Here is a 24,383-nt window from a genome sequence, read left to right as displayed (position 1 = left end):
CACACACACAACAGAGGAGAACAACTCCACAGATAAAGAGAAATGCCTTCCTGCCTTAAAATTCATTCATCAAAGATGATGTTACACTGAAATTAGTAATGGAAGTCAAAAAGTTTACAATTGAAAAACCACGTAAACACACTGTTGTTGAGCAGAACAAACTCAGCAATGACAACAAATGACTAAAGTATGAATAAATGAGATGAGTGGATGTCCTGTGACTTTAAAACAGGAGTCATCAACAGTTCTCGGCATTTTCTTTCAATTACTTTGCTTTTTTTTTTACTGCATTTAACACTGATAAAACTTCACATAAACCGAATTCCTTGATAGTCCTTGAACCTGCCGACTAAAGGTGACAAACTCATGTGAAACACTTTAACAGTGTCTTCCAAGAAATGTGCAAGTCTCAAAGACACAGAACTTTTCTCAAAGAACGTGGAATCTCTGGAGGTCAGGCAGGTGTGGAATTCGTTTTATAGCTTCATTCCATTTACAATTCCATCATGCATGTCCATGACTCATCTTTCACAACAGGTGGAGCTCCACCTCTGCAGCAGTGTCTGCCTGCATTTCACTTAAGTTGTACATCCAATGTGCTAAGAAGATTTATTGCAGTGTCAGACAATCATTTAGAAATTTTGGGAAAAAAGGTTTAAACCACAAACTCGTCTGTGTCCTCACTAACATGAAGAGCTGTTTTTTTTTCCAATCATGAATACGTGTCCTGTGTCAATAATGCACATTCTCAGAACTCAGGACAACCGCAGCTGCAATACACACAGGAACACTAGGGGGAGATACTTGCCAATGAAACATTTTTTATATAAAATGAGAATCGAGAGGTTTTATAAGGTCTGAGTTCCGTTGTGTGCCCTCTATTTGCATAACACACATATGGTACACAGCAAGTGTGTGAAAAATTATGAACAACAAACAGGTCAGTCAGTCTTTTTTAACTGCCCTTGCTTAGCTCTTGGTCCTGATTGCTAATTAAATTGCATTACAACCTTTACTTCAGACATGAATCAAACCCCAAACTCCCAAAATGAAGAAATAAATGTTGAGAATATAAAAACAACAATCACCTCCCGAACAGCAGGGATTAACTCTCTCTGCTATTCTTCAAGGGAAACAGGTCATTGCGGTTGAATTCAAAAATATGTAACAAACACACAGCAACAAATACAAATGATGAGTGTGTCAGCTTTTACTTAAAGACAACAACACATAGGAAAGTCTGACCTTCGGATCACCTCGTGAAAAGAACGTCAAAAACAAAAGCATTTCTCTCCCGCACACACAGAATGATGGGGACAAACATGAATATATAAGCTTTATGCACTCATTTTATCCACCACTTCTCCCACCCAGGTACTGCCTGAGGACTCAACCTCTTCTCTACGATCAGAGCTCTCCCTCTCTCTTTCTTTCTCCCCCTCACCTCCCTGCAAACACACACACATCAGTATGCCAGAGGTGCCACAGGAGGATTTAGGCACATTGGCGGGGCCGCTCAGATCTCAGTATTGATCCCAATGGGAAAAGGGTTGCAGGTTCAACTCCAGGTCACCCTCAGGGTTGCCCGCGAGGTCAGGGAGATGAGGAAGAGCCCTTGGAAGTGACAACACCATCGGCATGGCAATGATGGGGGGAGATTATGAGATGTTTCACTAGGTCAAGGAGGGAGGAAGGAAAAGGGGGCATCCATGCGGGGAGCGGGTGATGGTGTTAGTCGGTTATGTGCGTGGATGAGTGTGCACACAAGAGCAAAGTGTTTCCCACAACACACACACAGTGGATGACACACAGAGAAAAGCAACACAGGCTGCATCCCATATGTCCACATGTCAGCAAAAAAGAGGAGGCTGATTCTCTGTAGGTGCATGGAGACATTGGCAGATTCCCCATGGACACAAGTCCAGATTGCGCTTTCCAAAACAAAAAATAAGACCAATTTCTATGAAGTACTTTCTTATCTGCTACATCTACAAGGAAAAGCTTGTAGTCATGAGAAGAAGCTAATGCTGATTGGAGGAGGGTGATGACACACCTCTTCTCTTCGTTCCTGAACGTGTCTCACTTCCCTGCTTAATATGCAAATCATCACATTCTTCATTTGTGTTTGACAAAAGCCAAATGATTTTGTTTTTACCCAGTTTGTGTTTGCAGATGTGTCTGATTTCACTGCGTCTGTGTGAGTGTGTGTGTGGAGGAGGGGATGAATGAATGATCTGTGCCAAGATCTACTACTTGACAATACTTTTGAAAAGTTTCCTTTGAGTAAAGCACTACACCTTTTCCAAACTATCACTGACTCCCGACAGGAAGAGGAGTGACACTACGACTGTCACAGCCTCATGCCCACCTTCTGATAAATGACAATGTCTTCACAATACAAATTATGCTGATACTTAACAATACAACGCTAACAATAATTTGTACTGGGAAAACACAAACATACACAAACAAACTCAAACTTCACATGACCATCCAGATTTTATTTGGATCTGGACCCATTTGCAAACACTGATAAATATGAAACACACCTGATTTTTGTTCCCACTTAAATTTAATTTAATTTAAACTTCACATACACATCAACAGGAAAAACAACGGTTTCTATCTGAAAAAATGATGGAAACATAATGAGAGGGTATCAGGTGCCAGAGCTTCACACTTACGCATTAAAAGCAGAAAAAAATTCGAACTCTCACACTGAGCACGTACATGTAGCGACATAAACAACACACCGTGAGGAGTGTTTGAAGAGATGTCAGCTGTGTTAAGGAAAACTTCTGCTCTGACTCACGATGAAGATCAAATGAACTCCAGCGTCTCTCTTTTCTTGGCTTCGTGTTCTTTGCACTTGGCAGGTTTACATACAGGCAAAGATCACAGCTCTTAATTAATATTTGTCTCTAGCTTGACATCTGCTCGCTGGGTCTTTTTATATTTCCCGTGCACCCTCCGTCCTCCTCTTTGTTAAATGAAGCTCGACCAATAAGAACAGAGTTGTGTGTGAGGGGAGGGTAATCAGGCCTGTACTCTCCACAAGTGGGTGGCTCATATGGTGCATTTAATGGGGAAACTCAATGAGCCCTCGCAGTGGCCTAATGCCACTCAAGCAGACAGTCTTGTAACATTACACACATGTAAGAATGGACGCACTTGGACACACTGATGCCTAAATAGCTACCGTCTGCCTCAGTCGCACGCCCTCAGAACACATTTTCTGCTGTTGAATTTAACTACCCTCTTCAGCTGCTCAATTTGCTGCAGTCTGTCTCTATGCTTCTCTTCCCCGGTGCTTTTCCACCACTTCTTCCGTCCCTGTCTCACCCCACGTCCCTCGTCTCTATACCTTCCTGCCTCCCTCACGTCACTGGCATCCCATCTTCTCTGCCTGCTTGTCTTTCGCTCTCGCCTCGGTCTCGCTGTCTCTCTCTCTCGACACTACCATCTTTAAATCTGTACGGCCTCTGGTGTCGTATGGATTCACAGTCACGCAGCTAATTACTGCGACGCGAGCAAAGACATGCATTCGACAAAAAAAAAAAGAAGAAGAAAAACTCCTTAAGCTAAACTGAGATACGAGAGGTTTCCCTCACAGTGCAAAGCGTCAGTCTGAACATGTGTTAGTGTTCAGGGGTCACACAACATGATGCTGGGCTTTAGCCAAGCCATATAATGACATAAAGAAATATAAAAGTGTCAAAGTAAAATTGTGTGAGTATGCTAGTAGTAACGTGCTAACCAGCTTGTTGAAATGTTAATGATCCAATCATCCAACTTCACTGCTATCGAGTTTTATCTAAACAAACCAAAGCCAATTACCTCCCAACATTAGCTCCACGCTCTGGTTTGACTAAAGTGGCTGCAGACAAACTCTTGGCGAGTAAAAGTGGAGGATTTCACTTTTAATTGAATCCCTTAGGGGAACACATTTTAAACTTCAGATACCCTGAACGAGAAGAGGAGCGGAGAGGATCACGTTAGAAACTTCAACAGTTTTACTAAATATTTCCACAGATGCTGTAAATTTATACATAAATATATCAAAAAGTGATTCATAATGAATTTTACAAAGACAAAAAGTAATAAGAAAAGTGGAAAAATTCAGATGAGCAGGTGGAGGGAGAGATGCAGTCATCAAGGGCTCGAAGCTCCGCAGAGGAGAGTGAGCTGTATATGAGCGAGGTGAATTTCAGGTGAGCTGTGTCTCAGTACTGAAACCTGATGAACTGGAATGGAGGAGAGCTTTAGTTCAGGCAGAACAATGAAGTGATTTGCTGTGTTCATGCCTCATATTCACTATACGCGTATTCATCAGCCAGCTACCCGCTGACCAGTAGCGTTTAATCATATTCAAGCAATCAAATCCTGTGAGAACAGGAATTCTCACATGCTTTTGCACTAAAATGGGAATCCAGGTCACAGTAAGCTTTGGCAATTGATGCTACAATTTGCATAGGAAAGGAGACGAAAGTGCTAAATTAGGCTGAGAGACACGTTAACAGCACAAACCTGCAGATTCTGCAGAGACGAACCTGGGTGGGTTCTGTCTGCTGAACCTCATAAGAAGAGGTGAACTTGCAGGGAGCTGTGGCTCTGTATTTAAACCAAGTCAAGTGGAATGGAGCATATTACTTTTTTCTTGTCTCTCACCAAAATGAATTGTGGTTATTCTTGTGGTCTAACTAATGTAATGGATGCATCATGAATTCCTTCCACATAGACTGAACAGAAAGTGTGTCCTAGCTCCAAGGCCTCGGATTCATTTAAGCTGTTTAAAACATCCAAACTGTCCCAACAGAGTCCACGTGTATCGTAGCCTGACATCGATGCTAGTTAAAGCTTACAAAAAAAAGGTTTAAATCGATAAATTAAGAATTAAGAAAATTATAGCAAAAAAATGTTTTTATGTAAATTATTTAAATCACAACAAAGTAAAAGGGGGCTCTGAGAGAAAAAACTCTGCCTATATTAATGCCCTATTCCGCCATGTCAAAGCTGTGTACACCATGTTTTATACAGTGTTGGCCGACAGTTTCATAATGAAAAAATCTTTGACATTTCTCATTGTGACGTAAGAGATCTCTAACTGAGCGCTTTCTGCCGCGCACTCACTCGCCGTAACATCCATTAAGTAAAAGCAGTTTAACATTTAAGAATCTGACTTTTAATTATTCTAGATAACCTCCTTGAAGATGGATCTAGAAGGAAACTCTAAGAGCACATTCATCTGTCACAGCTATCTCTGTGAAAGAAAGAGGAAAAACAATGCATGCATCTGTCCCTTAAGTCGAATCTGCTCTAAACCTTAATGAGATTTTCCGTAGCCCATACCCCACCCTCCCAACACGATTCAATAAAATCAGTCCAGTAGGTTTTGTGTAATCCTGCTATCAGACAAACAGCAATGAAAACCTATGACCTCCTCGGAGGTAATCAGGCCAATAATTAGAATTCGAGAACCTGGACAGAGGAGGACTTTTTGCTGTATTATTAGAAGGAGACTGATAAAGAGGTGGAAACTGGCAAATGCAGCCTGAAGAGAGACGGAGATGGTGAAGTGTGGAGGAGAAGGAGAGAGGAAGAGAAGTTGAGGAGTTTAATCCACAGAGAGACAGCAGACAGAGTGGGAGACAGGCAGACCGAGAAAAAGAGAAGAAAGAGGCGTGTGATAACATTACACCCATGGACATGAACACGACGATGAACGAGGTTTGAATCAAACTCGGCGGTTTCGTCTTTGATGTTCACCAGTCGGCTGGGACTGGAAGCAACATTAGCTCTCTCAATCATCTCTCACACACACATCCACCAGCAGCTGTTAACCCCCGTCGGTAATTCCTATTAAACACCCAGGAACGCAGGGGAGAGAGATTAGGTTCTGGTTTGGTTTCATTACATCGGTAAAATGCTTCATCCGTAAAGTGCATTTATCTCTGTCAGCAGTCTGAGGTGGCTGCATTAACCAATATTACACTTAATAAAAACGGCCCTCACTTTTCCCTGTTTCAGTTCAATCAATTAGGAACAAATTTGCCCACAAAGTGAAAAGCTACCTTGAGCAGGAAGCCACATTAGTCAGCCTCCAGTTGCATCGGTGGAGAAGCGCAGACTGAGTGAAACCACAGAAACTTGGTGAGGTTTGTTTTTACTTCTGCACAGCTCAAGGTCACAGAGAGAAATATGAGAATATGATTGTCAGAGGTTTACAAAATAAGATGTCATGACATACAGCGTCTCATGCACACACACGCGCACAGACACGCAATCACACACACAATCACACACCCTCATTCCAAGGTTTTGTGATCCAATATAAATATTTGCTATGATGAATTTAAAGCATAGTATGTTAAAGTACGGCCCGATTCTGTCGTTGCACATGCTAGTTCTTAATGTGTGGACTCATGAAGAATGGGTAGTGGTGGGAAGTGAGAATTTCTTATCCTTTCTTTTCCAAGAATAAAAAGTCACTTCAAATATTTTTAAAAGCATCTTTACCGGATAAGTTCCAGGTCCAGGGTTGGTGTTCATGGAGACCTTGAATCGATTCTCTCTGGAGGAGATCAGAGCCATTTGAGGGAAGGATTTCACACTGGGGTTGTACTGGCCAGGGCCTGACAAACAAACAACACACACACACACACACACAAACACACTTTGAATAATTAATTCCATGTTACTTTAACAGAGACAGGAAAGAATGGTAAACAAAGTAATGGAGGATGAGTTGGGTCATATATTATTTTCATAACCCCTTAATCCATCTCAAGTATATCTGTTTGAAAGTTTCTTCTCATTTAAAGTTCTGCATTTTATTCAAATACAGACTTTACACCACATGTATTTATTAGTGAGGTGTAATGATTCTCAGATTGCCCACGGCAACGCTGCAAGGTCTATAGCAAAGCGCTGTGGCAGATAATGTACAAGGGTTGTTAATTTGAATCAGCCACTTCATTACGATCTGCCGAACCTCTTCCTTCTCACTTCGTTCAAGGTTCATATTAAGTTTTAATCACGTTTTTCTCAATCTTATGCAAAAAAGCCACCTTTTCACACAATCTCCCTTTTCTCTCGTTCACGTGTGCCGCAGTCAAAAGTTACAGCGGTACAGTATGGACCCGTCAGGGCTTTTTATCACGAGCTGCAGAGTCATGTAACTTTGAGTCTCTGCACTGTGATCAAAGCCGCGGCAGTTGACTGAACCGTTTCAACTCGGATGTAGCACAGACAAGACACAGTGCAACCAAAGCTCTGCAAGGGTTGTCAATATCTTTTCTGCACTGAGACGAACATACAAGCGAGTAACGAGTACAGAGCTCCATTCACGCATAGTACTCACGTTTAAACCAATGCTGAGACAATTACAGACAAAGAAGCACTGACTGTTACAATTATGGACAATTAGTCTACTTTTTTGACTACTTCCTGGTCCCTTTGCCTGTCTGTGTGTGTTCTGCTCTGTCCTTGATCTGTGCTTCGCTCGTGACAGTCGCTGTGTCTCTATTTAGGGTCCCCATCCCTCAGAGGCTGCATTTGAAAGCGGAATGAGTCACAGTAAGTGCGACTAGGCTGTTCTATTTCTTTCTAAAACAGATATGTCAGTTGCAAATGTGTAACCGTCCATACACTTCAATGCATCTTTTATTTTGACAAGGTTGTCAAGCAATACATCCACAAGAGGGCAGCGCAGAGTCTGAGACTTCCAGATAATTTGTGTCTCTAGAAATAAAATTATAGAGACGCCTGTATTTCATTAGCAACTCGCAAAGTTCTGCGATTGTTGAAATGTCTTCATCCGGGCCAATCCTGTCTTACTTCAACTATTGGCTAAAGTGTCCCCCCGCATGATTTCCGCTGGTACTGCTCCATTTTGTTTGTTGCATCCATAACCGTAAGCTTTCAGAAGACTGCAACGAATACGGATGAAATAAATGCAGTGTGCTTTTTTGTTTTTCATCTGCTGAGGATCACCAGCTTTCCTCCTCCTCTCCACCCCCCTCAGCCAGCCCCTCGGCCACACTTCCTCTGGACCTTGTCAAACTTATCTGGATAAAGCCAAAGAAACTCTCTAAAGTTTGCCGGTAGTTTTTCTGTTATTGGTCAGCACTCCACTGCGTGTTCTCTTTTCACAGCACTTTTTGATAATTGTACATTGAATCACAGTGTTCATTTTATCTTGTGTCTCTGCTTCTGTTCCCCCATTGAGTCGCTATTATACACAAACCCTAATACTCATAATAAAGAAAAAAGAAAAAAGCCAAACACATATACTTGTTGTTGAGAATAAAAAAAACTTTTATAAATCTATTGCCACTTAAAGAAGACACATTAGAATTTAATTCTGAGAGGCAGAAAGCTGTTCTGGAAATAAAGAAGCTAGGCCTCGGGGGTTTTAACTATTACACAACATGTTTCCATAATCCTTTTTTATTTGAAACCTCATCTGCCAACTTTTCAGGGTTTACGGAAACAACTTTTACAATTGATTTTGAAAGGCTTTAATGGACCCCAGGGCTGCGGATCTCATTCAGTGCATTAAGAATGATGATAAAGAGAAAATGCCATCATCCGTCCAACATTGGTTTAAATTAATACATCAGCAGGTTTCTTGTTTGAACCAACAGCCAATGAAATCAGTCTTATGACAGCAGAGAATAAGTTACACACAAACACCCAAAAAACTCACAAGGTTTGTGTGTGTGTGTGTGTGTGTGTGTGTGTGTGTGTGTGCACATATGAAAGTGTGTGTGTTTGTATGAGTCTCCATATGCTTGTGTCTGAATATCTGCCCCAATCTATGTGTGTACGAAGGAGAAACACTACTGCAAACAGTCTGAATCTATTTATATGCAAATTGGGTTTTGGTTAAACGGTTTGGGGTGCCTCGTGGGTTGAGTCCCTTGGTGAAATGGGGCTAGTCATAAATTATCCAAGTTAGTCATGAATCTATCAATTTTGAAACAACATTTTTCAATGGGCGTGTAATTGAGGTAAATATTAGGTTAGAGGCCCACAGAGATGGAGCTAATTGGACTGCATGATGGTGAAAGGGAGGAGTACAGTTGCCAAATGTTCAGCACTGAAAAGAATAGATAGATGTTAGATAGAAAAATGGCTCGATCGACAGACAGACAGACAGACAGACAGACAGACAGACAGACAGACAGACAGACAGACAGACAGACAGACAGACAGACAGACAGACAGACAGACAGACAGACAGACAGACAGACAGACAGACAGACAGACAGACAGACAGACAGACAGACAGACAGACAGACAGACAGACAGACAGACAGACAGACAGACAGACAGACAGACAGACAGACAGACAGACAGACAGACAGACAGACAGACAGACAGACAGACAGACAGACAGACAGACAGACAGACAGACAGACAGACAGACAGACAGACAGACAGACAGACAGACAGACAGACAGACAGACAGACAGACAGACAGACAGACAGACAGACAGACAGACAGACAGACAGACAGACAGACAGACAGACAGACAGACAGACAGACAGACAGACAGACAGACAGACAGACAGACAGACAGACAGACAGACAGACAGACAGACAGACAGACAGACAGACAGACAGACAGACAGACAGACAGACAGACAGACAGACAGACAGACAGACAGACAGACAGACAGACAGACAGACAGACAGACAGACAGATAGATAGATAGATAGTATACCTGGCACGCTGGGGTCACATGGTAGGAAGAAGTCAGTGCGCGGTGTAGCAGAGAGGAAGCAACTCTGTCGCTTCTTGGCTCCTTCACTTCGGGGTTCTGAGAACAAGTGACCATTACACTTCTCGAATGTCTGACTCACATTGTAGCTGTTGGGTGGAGGAGAATCCTACCGGCAGAGAAGAGGAAAAACCTTGAGAAAGTCTGTTTCCCTGGATTACTTAAAACCATGACCTTCTGATGGCGCTGGATGAAAATCATGAAAATAAGGACATTAACCGAGTTCTTATTGCTGGCTGCAGTAATGGTCATGTCCTCAGTCACAAATTGTTTTCTCAGAAAGGTTTTTTGTCGCTTTAGCTTGTTCTTAATTTTTTCGATAAAATTAATTTTAAATGTGTCAAAAACAGAGTTGAACATTATATTTGAAGACTGATAACTTGTGGTTGGTCAAGCACCTTTCAGCGGGACAACACAATTGCAACTGTACAGACTCTGAGACTACAGGCTCCAGCTGATGTCCTGCGAGCATGATGGCAGCGTTCGTATCTTAGATCTTCTGCCTCCGTCCTCCATCTTTATATAGGGTCTATCCCAGGGGTGGGCAAACATTTTGACTCGCAGGCCACAATGGGTTCCAAAATTTGACAGAGGGGCCGGGCCAGGAACAGATGGATGGAGTGTTTTTTGCGAACTAATATAAATGACATGGAAAAATCATTACATGAAAGGATTTGGCCTTTACCAAGTAGCAAAGCACTTCTTTGCAAGGCAATTTAACAAAAACTCGCCTTCAGAGAAAGGCTTTCTAGCCTTTGCTATTTCGAATGCCCCCCAAAAAACATGCCTTGGTAGATGACTCTTTAATCGCAGTTTGTCTGTGAAAAAAAATGTTGCTGAGTCTGTAAATTAGTCGGCAACCTGACTGCTTGCTAGCGTAGATAGCATGCTTCGTAGCAAAGTGACGGCTGATGTTGTACTCCATGAAAACTGCGACAGTTTCTCGGCATATTAGGCATACAGCCTTCGATTGGACTTCAGTGAAAAAGTATTTTGTTGTCGACTCAGTGTTAAACACTCTGCACTCATTTTCCACTTTTCGTTTCCTTGATCCTCTCATTTTACAGAAGGGCTCACAGGGCAAAGCTAAAAAGTGAAGGGAGATCATGTGCCCTTTCGAGCCCTATACACCACACCACAAATTTAATTTAGCTGACGCTTTTATCCAAAGCGACTTACAATATGTTCATTCAACCCTGAGGGTTCAAACCCAGAACAACAAGAATCAAGAAAGTTCGATTTCTTAAAATATAAAGCAAAACTACAAAGTGCTATAAGTACGTGTAAATTGTTAGTTTAAAAAAAAAAAAAAAAAAAACTTTTTTTTTTTTTTTTAATTTAAATTTTTTTTTTCGGTTCAGTTCGGCGGGCCGGATTAAAAAGCCCAACGGATCGTATACGGCCCGCGGTCCGTACTTTGCCCATGTCTGGTCTATCCTCTGGATATGGCAATCCCCTTCAACAGTTTTCGAGACATTTCATTAAAAAAACAACCAACCCCTGCAGGCACACCAAAAACACAGGAAACAAAAGGGTCAGCCAAAGCTTCACCTTGCATCGTCTTTAACGCTCTGTGAAATGCCAATAACAATGTGACACACAATTACACACAAAATGTGTCACTTCTAAGGTCCCCTTATCAAATTACACAACTGACATGTCCGCAGTAGGACAGACGCACACTTATAATAAATAACAAATGACCTATTCACCCATCTGTTATCAGAACACACTGTCAGACCTGTTGCCATATCACCAATGACACACGTTCATGCATGAATATCAGCTTGCACACACAAGGACATCGCGTACGTGTCACATCATCTACATGCAAATGCAGACAAACACACACTGATATCTCCTCCATGGCACAAATGAGTGCTTGACTCGCAGCTGTCGTGCTGCTTCTCCGCAGAGGGAGGAACAATGATAGAAACATGAGCAACACATTATTGCCTCCATAACAAGGCCATTACATTCTTAGTCATTAATGAATCACTATTAATTAAGAGGTGATTCATGGAGGCACCCTCACTGATGGGAACATGAAATGATTCCCAGTTGCAGAAGATGGGATTTGAAAAGCGGGAACTTGCAAGGGTTTGAACACTGCTGCAGAGGAACCTGAGTTATCGGGCATCTGTCTTGTTGGTTGCTCTCTGAATAATGGATGGTGAAGGCTGAATATAGCCTCACGATCCATTTATCCTAAACATAGCAGAGCTGTCATTTACCTCAAACTGTCATTTCCAGACGCCTGTTTCCTCCTTCTCCTCCCAGGTAGCTGTCCATCTTTAATCATTGCTAACCCGAGCCATTTAATTTTTATTATAGACTCAGTGGGAGGAAAACAGGAGTCAAGCACAACACGTGCATGACAATACAACCTCACGTGCACACACACGCAGATACAGAGACACCGCTGACAATTTACAACCACAAGCTGACTGTGTGTGGTGTTGAAAAGCAGCTTTGGTCTCGAAAAGCAAAGTAAATTGAATGAGGGTGAGGAAAATTTGTGTCACTTGTTTCTGTTTCCATTAGTTTGGTTTGGAGCTCATGGTGAAATTGACACAGAACAGAAACACACACACACACACCCCTGTAGACACACGTGTCACAGTTCTATCTAACAGTGCGGAGCAATCATTCCCTCACCAACACACACCTGTCCTGGAGCCCTATGGTGTGTAATTATACCCTAACATAGGGCAAACCACTGTTCCCAGTAGCAGTCGTCGCCTATGACAGCACTCCGGTTGACTTTAATTGCGAACCCTCGACATTTAGACAGCTCAATACCCATCTTCCTACGAGCACACAGAGATACACACAAATACACTTTCTTTCCGCCCTAACGATTCTGTCAAGTCGCCCTTCACAGTATGAAAAATATCTCAGAGTACATATACAGCGGGGTCCGACGCCACTTTATAAATATATATCTATCAAGATGTCAGATACACATTTGTGGCAGGCAGACGGGCAGTGACACAGTATGACTGAAATTGAATATTGATGTTATGCTGCCACACAGACTGTCAGACCAGGACAGTTTCTTTCTTTTTTCCTTTTTTTATGAAAGCAAAGTGGTAAAAACTAACAAGAAAAAAATTATAACTTCCTGTTTGTAATGCATTCAAAGCTTCTGATTTGATAAATAAACTTGAAACCATAGTTAAAGTTTGTCGAGACAATGTAAAAAAAACTACAGGCCAAGCATTCTGAGCGAGCGAATGTTTAAATCATGAGGATGTGGTAAATACTAAATAAAGCAACAGGTAAATACTAAATTAAGAATAACAGTACAATGGGAGGCAATGCAGCTGGAGCACACTGGCGACTGCATGTCCTGAGGTTAATACTGCAATGGGCCTCATGTAGAGAAAGACATTATCAGGAGAGGAGTGGAGTCCAGCTGGAAATCCATCTTAAGTCACACATCAATATTCCGTCATTGAAGGTTTACAAAAACACAACTGAACAAATATACGCACTTCAGTTTTTGGAAGATGTGATTTTGATGATAGTGATGATAATGCCCTCTAATTACTAAACAGTAAGGCAGCACCATCCCACTGTGATAACAGCAGGGTTTCATGTTTAGTAGACAGCAGCAGAAGCAATATATTCATAACAACTACACAATTTAGTCCAGTCTACCTTGACCAAGCAAAACCTATTTTCCAGTAGCTTAAATGTTGGTTTTTATTGTTCTGACCTTATTATTGACTAAGCAGTTGATTCCTGCTGCTGTGTCTGCATTACTGATGAATTATTAAAAATGCTTTCTGGACTTCATTGTACAAAAGTGATGCGTATTGTCAGGGGCTGATTGGACTTGGACACAACAATTCAGGACAGGGTCTTGCAAAATGACTAACATTCTGCCATTTCTAATATTTAAAGTAAGCAACAACTGAAAAACTAAAACTTAGGACTATTCATGAAAACAAAAAAAAATTCAAATTAGGGGATAATACTTGATTTTGGGTCTGATTCACCCCTCCCAACATGAATCCAGATGTTGCAGATTGGACTGTTCTGAACACATCATCCATCCAAATGATCCTGCAGTATGAGGGGTTTGCAGAAATCATCCCAATGTCACAGACTGGATTGGATTTTCCCTTATTTTGAATCGTACATATCAACCATGTTTGATAGTTGTGTAGTACGAAAGTGGTGCAGTATGAAAGGAGCAGCAATTTGGCCGGTGAGCAGAACCCTGCACTAGCCCACGAGAGCCAGCTGACTGGGAAGCATCACCAACCAGATGTATGATTAGAACCGAAACATCGCTGCCAACAGTATAAAGACTTTTGTTTCCTGTGCCTGATGGACACTAGAAAAGGAGGACAAAGGAATTGTGACAACAGCAGCGCTTGTTATTCCCTCTATTAAATAATTTGTTTAAACAGCAAGTGTGTGGTGCTGCGTCACCACCGGGTTGTCCAGTGTGTGGACTCTCATGATGAATCTTTTAAAAATCAGTTACATCTGTCTATTTTTAAATCATGCAGCAGGCATTAAACATAAGAGACTATCTTGTGAAGGGAACACATCAACGTCAATGTCCGCCAACATGTTGACATTCCCAGCTGTGTGTCGTCATTACTTCATTAATAGAAGGGAACTGAGAACTCAGCTCACCCATCTTCACACTCTGCTTTGAGTTTGACCTCAACTCCACACCCCCTTACCCCAGCCCTGCCTATCACAACAAAATTCCTAACCTCGATCCACAACCCTTAAATCTAATTCTAACCCCGACTTCCAACCGGGTCAACAAGAGACTCTGCTCTTTTCTAATCACTCACATGTAGAACTGATCTTTGTAATAACCTCCTGAATTCATATTTCATGGAAGAACGAGGCGTCACGTCACAAACAAAAACTACATTAATTCAGTTATTAATCGGGGGTAAAGTATCATCAGTCCAGATCGTTCCGGTCACTTTAACACATGTTAACACAATCGTTTTTCCAATGTTTTTCCAATATGTTAAATATGTGTTTAGAGTAAGTGAAACAAACAGAAAGTAATCTTCAGTCCAAACAAGGAACGAGATGAATGTAGTGGAAACCAGTACGTGAATGATTTTTCTTCTTTCTCCTCTTTTTTATTCAAAATTTGAGATATTGCGTTTGCAATTAAATTGTTTTGTTTTGTCGAGGAATGACATAAACTTAGATAAATATAAGTATTAAACAAATTAACCGACTTGAGCAAGTTTAAGTCGGTTAGAGGTTATTAATGTCAGTTTCCATATATTTCCAGGTAATTTCCCAGCCCTAGCCCATGGCTTAGTATGAATTCAGCGTTAGGTCCCTACCTAGATGTAAAAATAATCGTTTTTATATATACACACATAACACACACTTACATTGTGATAACAATAGCAACCAAGTCGTTGCAGTTGGTAATAAGATGTTTCTTGTTATCGTCTTGTAGCCTTTCTTCCACACCGTCTTCTCTCATACTAATGACCACTCAAGTTCACCTGACAACGACCATACTAACGACTTGCCTTAGTATGTACAGTGACAGCTTAGACTAATGGCCTGGCATATCACATGAGATTGTGCGTGTGTGTGCGTGCGTTACCACCACATCTGAGTCTTCATCCTCTCATTACTCTTAAAAAATGTCATCCTCCCTCGCAGAGCAGAATGCTATTTTCAGACTCTGTATTTCCATATTTCACATCTTTGTGCCGGAGATAATATATATTCTGAGAGTGCGTATGTGTGCGTGTTTGAGAAACATTTCCAGTTTGCACACAATCACCGGTGACGTATTCACATCCCCACTGAAAAAACTCACCACGGTTGTTCTCTGTCAGGATTGGCTCTGATTCATTTGACATTTTATCTTTTCAGGTTAAAAATTTATTTGGTAGTTTGTGGTGAGCTGAGAAACAACTGACAGCTCACTGAAGCTTAAGTTTAGAGACTTTAAAAATAGTCAGAGGCTAAATTATGAATCTGGTTGGGAACTCATTTGTTCAGTTTGTTCCACAGACGGAAGAAAGTTCTGCACACGTGAAATTAAAAATGAAGATAAGAAAAAATGTACACGTGGACTCCATTTTAAACGCTGCTCACACTTAAACTTGTGATTGCTCTACCTCTGCTTTCAGTCTTGCAAGAAAACTGCAGATACTGAACAGGTTGGATATCCTCATTTAGAGGCTAATAAATAATAATGGTTACTTAGGCTGTGCTACTTAAATCCAAAGTATCACTTGAGGGGCATCTGTTCCTCTCGCCAGTCAAACATATGGGCAGGCAAGGTGTTGTGTATTAAACAGCGACCACAAACACTGAGCAATAAACACAACTTCTTTCGCACAACTTCTTTTCTGTTTATTAACTCTGGTTTTGCAAGCATGCCCAATCTAGTATTCTGTCTTCAAATAAAATAAAGGCTGATCATATCATGTAGTATTGGTCAGAAGAGCATCAACAAACGCCGATGCAGAATGTCGTTCGTTTTGTAATCTTAGACTGAAGTTAAAAAATCCACGTAGACTCTGGAACTGGAGTGTGAAGCCAGTGCGGAAGTGCCTGAAAGCTGTATTTTCTTGAATGACCAGTGGAGGGCGATGACTGAAGTCTGTGCGAAAATGACTCTGTCTTTATTGATCTATAATGTCGGGAAACATTTTCCTAAGGAGTTCACCGTTTCAAGTCTTCTTTAATACAGCGGAATGTTCATTTAGAAAGTAATGGTTCCACTTAGAGGGAAATAGATGATATAGGACAACATGCATTGAGGCGTGGACACCGTGTGAGTGACAACTTGTCTGGTCCAATGGGTTGAGGTTGTAGGTGTATTGTCCTCAGGCTCTTGGACAAGCTTGTATAGATACTTCTGGTTTCAAAAATACAAGAGGGTGCTGGACAAAACCCCAAACTTGGGACTTCAAAATAGCAGCTCACACACCAATTGGTTAAGGCTTCTTCCTTTCATAAAAAATAAGCAGCTTAGAAACTAGCGTGACACTAGAGTGTTGTGAATAAAATGAAGAAGGCCACATTTCGTCTATATGTCAGCACTATGATAGGCTGTCCATGTTGGGGATTGGCTCCAGCCCCGCCACAACACAAAAGGATAATCGTGTAAATAATCGGTATAGATAATGGATGGATGGGAAAAAGTACTGCCTCAATACTCCCTGTCTAAAAGTGCTTTTACTGGATATCTCCTACCAGACAAGGATTAGCGACGTTATTACCATGATGAAATTGAACAGATTTGTGTGCCACCATTTAATTCAAATTAAAATCCACTTGATTTACTACTTCGCTGCGTGTACGTCTGTTGCTTTCTCTTATGTAACGAAATATAGTGCTTGTGTTTAATTGAAAAGTAAGTGTCGCATTTGTTTGCTTGATTTACTCCCAGAATCGACTGTCTATGTCATTCGGTGTCATAAGCACAGCTGGTGTCTCATCATAGAGCCTGATAACCATCTGTCAGATTCTAGCAGCAGCGGTTTGGCTGGTGTCATAAGGCCTTAATGAGATTTTAGACAGGTCTTCAATATAGATGGAATGACAGAGGGAAACCATATGGGTCCCAGTCGCTTCCTTTTCGCACTTTATAGGCAGCACTTAGTCTCAAAATGTGCTGACAGCTACAGTTTTCTTCTGTGTTTTGTAGTCTTGTATATCTTCCTTTCTACTTTATTTATTTTTATCCTCTCCTTATCTGCTTAGTCTTTCTTTGTCTGTTTTTTATTGCTCCTGATCTTCTTTCCTCTATCCATCATAGTTTGATTCCAAATCGCTCTTCTGTTTTCTCTCCTTTTTTCATTTCACTCCTCTTCTAGCAGTTAAACAAGACTGGGCCATAACCTCGTATACGGCTGCACCAGGGTCAGGCTGAGAAATTGAGGAGCAGAGAAGTTTTATGGAACCCTTGTGAGCCAATTATCTTGTTCGTGATGTCATCATGTCGGATAGAATTCTGCCCATTAAACATTTCTCCACTTCTTCCCACTATCCAGAAGCCAAAATATCCTTGATACAAATGTGCATCTTGCCGATCGGAGCCAGAGACTGTATAGGAGCAAACAGTGATGAAGCCGCAGTATCAAGGTCCCAGCGATACACACTCAATCTACAGTGAATCGATCTCAGCTGTCAATCAAGATGTTTCACCTCGTTTCACCCCCCGACCATCAGATGACTGATCAAAACTAAACTTAAAGAAAATATGAAGACTTAAATAGTGTGAAAGTGTGATAACTACCTAAAATGATCTTGTAGAAAAACTTATTTGAAAATGTAGTTTAATCAACGGCCCATCCTCTATCATGGAAGAGGTAGGATTTATTACCTGTACTGCAGCCATCCCCGGGTGGCGATCAAGAAAATTTGGCTTCACTTTTGGGAAGCCGTCATGTTGATCATGTCTATGATTCTACTGGATGGATGGAATAATGAATACATGATATAAATACACAGACATAGAGTGGGACATAGAGTGAGAGTCATCACTTTGAAATTGCAATTTAATACAAAAACATTAAAAGTCTGTTTGTCCTCGTTACAATGTGTATGCGACAGAGGGTTGACTTACGGCCTGTTTACAGAAGGAGATTGTTTAAGTCAGACATTCTCACAACAACAGGAAAATGTCCAGAACATTCAGGTGAGGTGTTGCCTGAGTAGAGCAGGGAGAACACAACTTAAATTCCAGTGCGGAACATTAACACTAGTGTCAGATAATAGCTCTGGCATGTCATCTTCTTTCCAATTTGACATCTTCATCCTTAGTTTTTTTCCAGTTTTGCATCCATTTTGAAAAATTATCAACACTCACTCTGGCTCACTCTGACATTTTGGGGATATTTTTCCAGGGGGGTGTCTGGACAAGTTCTGGAAGTTAAATGCATGTCTGAAAGCAGCTGATCTGATTCTGAGTAGTTTGTGGAATGACCAAATTCCAGCTTAGATAAACCACAAACCCAAACTCCATTCAACCCAAGACTGAACCGTCCTTTTGACTGTGTCTGTAGAAATCACTAAGCTGTCTGTGGAGGCTGGTCAGGTAAAGGCTCCTAAACAAACACTGACACCAAACAACAGTCATCGAGTGGAGGTCCAGAGAAAAGGGCTGGTTTCATGAGCACCCAGTCGTTCTTACATCTTACTGAACCTGGCTCTCCATGTTGTCCCTCCGGCTGCCCGCCTGGCCGACTGTCTGCTTGGCTCCTAAACTCATCACCTGCTACTAAACAGCTGTCCATAAAGCAAACACACCCAAAACACACACCAGCTGCGTGAGATGGGAGGGAGGCTGCACGTGTGTATGGGAGCGCGATCACACACACAATGCATGGTACACCCAGCTGCTGGCCACAGCTGGTGCCCATACCTTGGACAAAGAAACGCGCATGTAGTCATGAACATGCACCGATCGGATCCAGCTGTTTGCCACATGTGCCTACTTCATCCACACAGGGAGTTGGGAGAGGAGAGAGAAAGGGAGAGCGTAAGAGACTGATTAATTGAGGACACAAAAAGAGATGGAGAGCGAGTTAATGACAGAGGGACAGAAGGTGAAAGCGGACAAATCAGAGGGGAAATGGGATCGAAAGAGGCAAAAGAGGAGAAATCAGTAAAGATCTAAGGGGAAAAAATGAAATGAAAAGATAAAACTTGGAAGATAAACTGACACACAGACCTCATGATAGACAAAGACAGGATCCTATAACAGGACGAGGCCTGGTCACATCTCACTCCCTCTAATCCAATCTGGAAGTGGAAAATAAGTTTTTGATTTGTTTAAACGCTGATCTCTATTCTGAGCAGCGTCACATGCTCACTGGTATCTGCTGACAATTCCATTATTCTCAGATAAATAAATACAAACAGGATCCAGTCTCTCACATGCTGCTGAATATTTTCAAAAGGCGGTCGATGCAAACGAAATTCGACAGATTGAGAATGTGGCTGATTCTGAGACAAGACAGAGAAGGTGTTATCTGAAAGGGTTAATTTATCAGAATGTTGTTATGTTACTATTGACTGTATAAAAGCTGCTAACTGACTGAGGCTCCCCTGTGTTTGTGTTTCTGTCTTTTCTTGGACACGACTCTGGAATCAAGACAGAGAGAGTGAGACGCACATCACATTAATGGGAGACATTATTTTCTTGTATGGAGCATTTTCCAAGAAAGAGAGAAAAAAGACAACAAACAAATCAGGTCAACTTAAAAAAAAGGGAAAGTAGCTTTGGAACTGTAACTAGGTTTTTCCTGAGCTTTTAACTGGATCCCCTCATCATTCATCCACATCAACAGATACAACAAAGGGGCTCTGGAAAAATGTACTAAGTGGATCTTGAGATGAGATATTTCGGTCAAACGCTAAGGATCGTCTGATGGGCAGCTTTATCTCTTCCCATCCCAACAAAACATCCCAACTTGACCCATAACTATAATCTTTCCCTAACCATAACCCAGTAGTCATTTAAACCATGTATTACAGGAACTTAAAGGTGCCCTGTGGTAATGAGATGTTACATCAGTGTTTCATCCATTTATTCTGTACGTCAATGGGTTCCAATATATGTGTTGAGTAGATTCTTAATACATTTTTTTGAAAAAAAATGTCTACGTCAATGTAGCCTCGACTGTAAAAAGATGACATGAGCAGCCATCTTTCACTTTTGACATCAAACGGGGCCAAAGTTTGTTGATCGTGGAGTCAAGGTATCAAAGTCCCAACGATACAATGTGAATACTTTTTATCTTGACATTTCCCCCCATTTTTATAGCATCAAACAACTAATTTAAATCAAATTTGAAGAAACAATAAACACTTAAAATGACAAAAACGATCTTCGAAAAATATTAAAATACAATCACTAGTTCCTTCATGTCCAATAAGGTAACATGGAGGAGGCAGGATTTATTACTGGGGGCTGTCAGGATGATTTGGCTTTATTTTTTTGGGAGCGTTCATATCGTCCATCTTATAAACAGTCTACGGTTTGCAGTGGTGTTTTTCACTACACTTGTTTTAACACAATTCTTAGGATGGCATGAAAACAAAATGGAAGAAATGTTTGATGTATTGAATAATGCTTACACGTGATATAAACAAACTCCCACCACAGCACCACTAGTGGTCAAAGGTGGTAGTGGTAGAACTTGCATAAATCTTAAAGGCAGCATTTTCTAATCTCCCAATGTACATTGGGAGATTAGAAAATGCTTATATAAATAGTTTTTGTAAACCTGCAGATATGATGTTTATTTAAATTACTGTATTTTGACACAAAAATAGACCCTGGCTAGCACTGTGTGGGCAGAAGAGTTGTGTGACAGGTGACTATCAAACAGGCAACAGAGCATACAACACACTGAAACATGCGGTAGGTAGGAACTCTACAGATCCTACTCCACAGTGGTGAGAACATACCAGAGATCATGTTGTGTTTATCCATCCTCACTTGTAAAGTGCCTTTTATTCTGAGTCACAGCTGTTTTTGAGGACGGGCTGTTTTTCAGTTGACTTGTTTTATGACAGCAAGACAGCAGGGTGGTAACAATAACCAGGACTTCACAGCAAGAGAGCGAGAGCAGGAAAGAAAGAAAAGGAATTTCAGACACACTATGTGAACTTTTCCTCCTAGCAACTACTTAAGAGAGCAACCGCACATAAAATCTTAAAAGTGCTACACAGACAACTTGTCCATCTGGGCCCTATCACACATTTTGCGATTTTACTTCTTCTCTTTCTCCCTCTTACTCATCAGTTACTCTGTTGCTCTTGTGTGCATCCTCCTTATTTTTATTCCTACCTCTCATGCTCTCCTTCTAATGCCTCGAGTCTCCACTGTCACCTATCTTTTACTCTATCTCTCGCCCTCCCCCAATGGCGCCCAATTTGCCGCCATGCTAATCACCATAGACGTATAAAAAGATGGACGACTTTTCTCCACTTTCTCTCACTTTCCAAAAATGAAGCTGTCATCTTGTGCCGATTACACCATTTGGACCAGGGGGAGTGTGGAGGCGCAGTTTTGCCAATACACATGCTTGACCGATCGCAAGACAATCCCAGCTGTCAATCATGACGTCTCACCCTGTTTTTATAGAATCTAATAACTAATTACAACCAAACTACCAGAGAGAGAAAAAACACTTGAACATACATCAGTGTGACAAGAACTACTGTAAATCTAAGAAACCATCTTTGAATTTTGTTCATTTCATGTGTGCTTTGACTCCCTAATTTGGTCCATGTCCCATCAACTAAAATGGAGGAGAGGGGGATTGTGATGTCTGGTGCAGCCAGCCACCAGGGTGCGCTCAAGATGCTTTTGCGTCATTTTTAAGTAGCTGTCATAACGTCCAACTTCATATACAGATTACCTGTTGGTGGATATTTGCATTGACAGTTAATAAAAAACAAGGCTGAAGGGTGATAGTTGACCAGCAGTCTCCTGTATTGAAACAACATAAAGATTGTTGACTCATTCATCGCACAGTAGTACACTACTTCCTACTTAATACTGATGAAATAGAGAGATTGCCACACCCCCAGAGACCTGTATCACATGGACGTAAACAAATGCTCTTTAGGGGCATTTACTGAAACAACCAAAGCTGTTTCTCTTGGGAGGACTAAACAGCAATACAGCAATAAACAGCAACTTGAAGGAGGTCTCCAAATTACTGTATAATTTGTTGAGCATATTCATGCTTCTGGGGGATAATCTGTTTTTAATTCAAATTACACCCATGGCCTTTCCCAAGCACCACAATCAGGCTTAGTATAAGTTGAGTAGTAAAAAAAAATGTGTTTTATTCGATGTGTGTAATTCACGCAGCAGCCTCTGGAAGTCAAACCTTTTACTCTTGTCCTTTGTCTCTGTTGATCATCTTTAACGCAGCGTTTTCCCCAGCCCATTATGATCTGACAATCAGACTTCAATAAGATCCTGCAAACTGTTTGAATCAGAGACTTTTTTTTCAACTAGACTCTCGCACATCTTGTAATGGACAGCAATTTAACATCGATTTAGCTGAAAGGTAAAGCAAGAAGAAGAAAAAGAAGAAAATCCCAGACAGAAGGGATTAAGAGACACAGACGAGGATCAAAAATAGTCGCCATGATTAAAAGGGAGACGGGCAGTCGATCAGGGTAAAGCACTGGACCTGCAGCTTTTACTTCAGACCAGGGCCGGGTCTAGACAGGCATGTATGAGGGGGCAGCCACAAATCTTGAGGGGGCATTGTGCTTTATTATATTATTATTATTATAAATTGGGATTTAGTTTGAGGGGGCACAACATTTATTTGAGGGGGCCAGGCCCCCTCTTGCCCCTGCCTAGACCCGGCCCTGCTTCAGACACTCTTCGTTAGTCTGTATTTACACAGACACATGCTCTCCGATGGGGGCGTATTGTTTCATGTACTGGTCAGACAATTTGATAAGATCCATGACGTTCAGATGAAGGAGCAGATTCATGTGTTTAACAGTTAATTAAACAGTTAATTAAATGCCAAAACACAGCACAGTGGCTTACAAATAATCACAGAGGATTTTAAACTTTGTGCTTCTCAGTTTTCTTGGACAAGGTCGCATTGTGTTGCAGTTGAAAAGTACCAGTTTCCACGGTTTTAGCAGCACGTCACTGCATCACTCAAGACAAACTCAGCCTCATTGATTTTTCACAGTGAACAGCTTGTTACGGATTCATCATTTCTCATCCAGTGGACTTTTCTGATTCCTTTTTCTAACAACAGGACACACGGGGTGGAAAACCAGGGTTGGTAAAGTTTAACATGAACTGGGTTCTGCCAGCGAGGGGGCTTTTAATATTAGGAGCACTTTATCTGATTGTCTTCACCCTCTGCTTCACAAGAGAATAGCAGGTTTTCTCAGGCTCTGGTGTTTGTGTTACAGGAGGGAAGGAGGGTTTTCTCCCCTAAACCAATAGATTCCCTTCATATTGTGAATATGTAGAGGGATAGTTAAACACTGTGCCTGTAGCTCAGTGATGACAGGTGCAGCCCTGAGTCACTGAAGACTTCAACTTTGTTCTGACGGAGCACAAAACAGATTTTAGATGGCAACACCATTGCAGTCAAAGTCAATGGACGGACAATTCACCTTCCTGCTTCGTGGCATAACAGAGACCAGAGGAAAAAGGAGGGTGGAGGGAGAAAGAAGAAATAATTGGAGTTCCTGTTGAGGTCGAAGACAAATAGACGATCACACTCCCACAGGCATTGTTCATGCTCACAGCTAACGCACAGTTGATACTTTTGGTTATCTGGGTCACAAGAAACGTCCTTAAAACCAAGTGATACACAAGGTGAAAAACACATCAGGGTGTTCAGACACTGATGTATGATTCATTCATTTCACTGGCCGCAGGCACAAAAGGATCTGTGAAAATATTTGATCCAATACGTGAACGCCAACATTGTAACATGAATCGTGTGTTTTTACTGTTCAGCTCGCAATTGTTTGTTGATGCGGGATAAGACAACTGTTGCCATGATAATCATTTCTTACTGTGCAGTGTTGTGGCTTCTGATGAGCCTTCAATGGATCCATTACTCACG

The 24,383-nt window shown here is 41.4% G+C and overlaps 1 protein-coding gene across 1 annotated transcript in view; it reads right to left on the bottom strand.

The window, feature by feature from the left end:
* The window catches only part of stpg2 (sperm-tail PG-rich repeat containing 2), a 53,760-nt gene that overhangs the window by 259 nt on the left and 29,118 nt on the right, over positions 1-24,383 (bottom strand). The window contains exons 11-12 of the mRNA XM_061071883.1: positions 9,730-9,895; positions 6,517-6,632 (exon numbers count right to left, since the gene is read on the bottom strand). Coding sequence (XP_060927866.1) covers positions 6,517-6,632; positions 9,730-9,895 — 282 coding nt within the window. The remainder of the gene's footprint in view (positions 1-6,516; positions 6,633-9,729; positions 9,896-24,383) is intronic.

Source organism: Limanda limanda, chromosome 5 (assembly GCF_963576545.1).
Source record: "Limanda limanda chromosome 5, fLimLim1.1, whole genome shotgun sequence".
In the NCBI taxonomy this organism is placed as follows: Eukaryota; Metazoa; Chordata; class Actinopteri; order Pleuronectiformes; family Pleuronectidae; genus Limanda; species Limanda limanda.
Note: the sequence above shows the minus strand (reverse complement) of the source record. Positions and strands in the feature narration are given on the sequence as shown.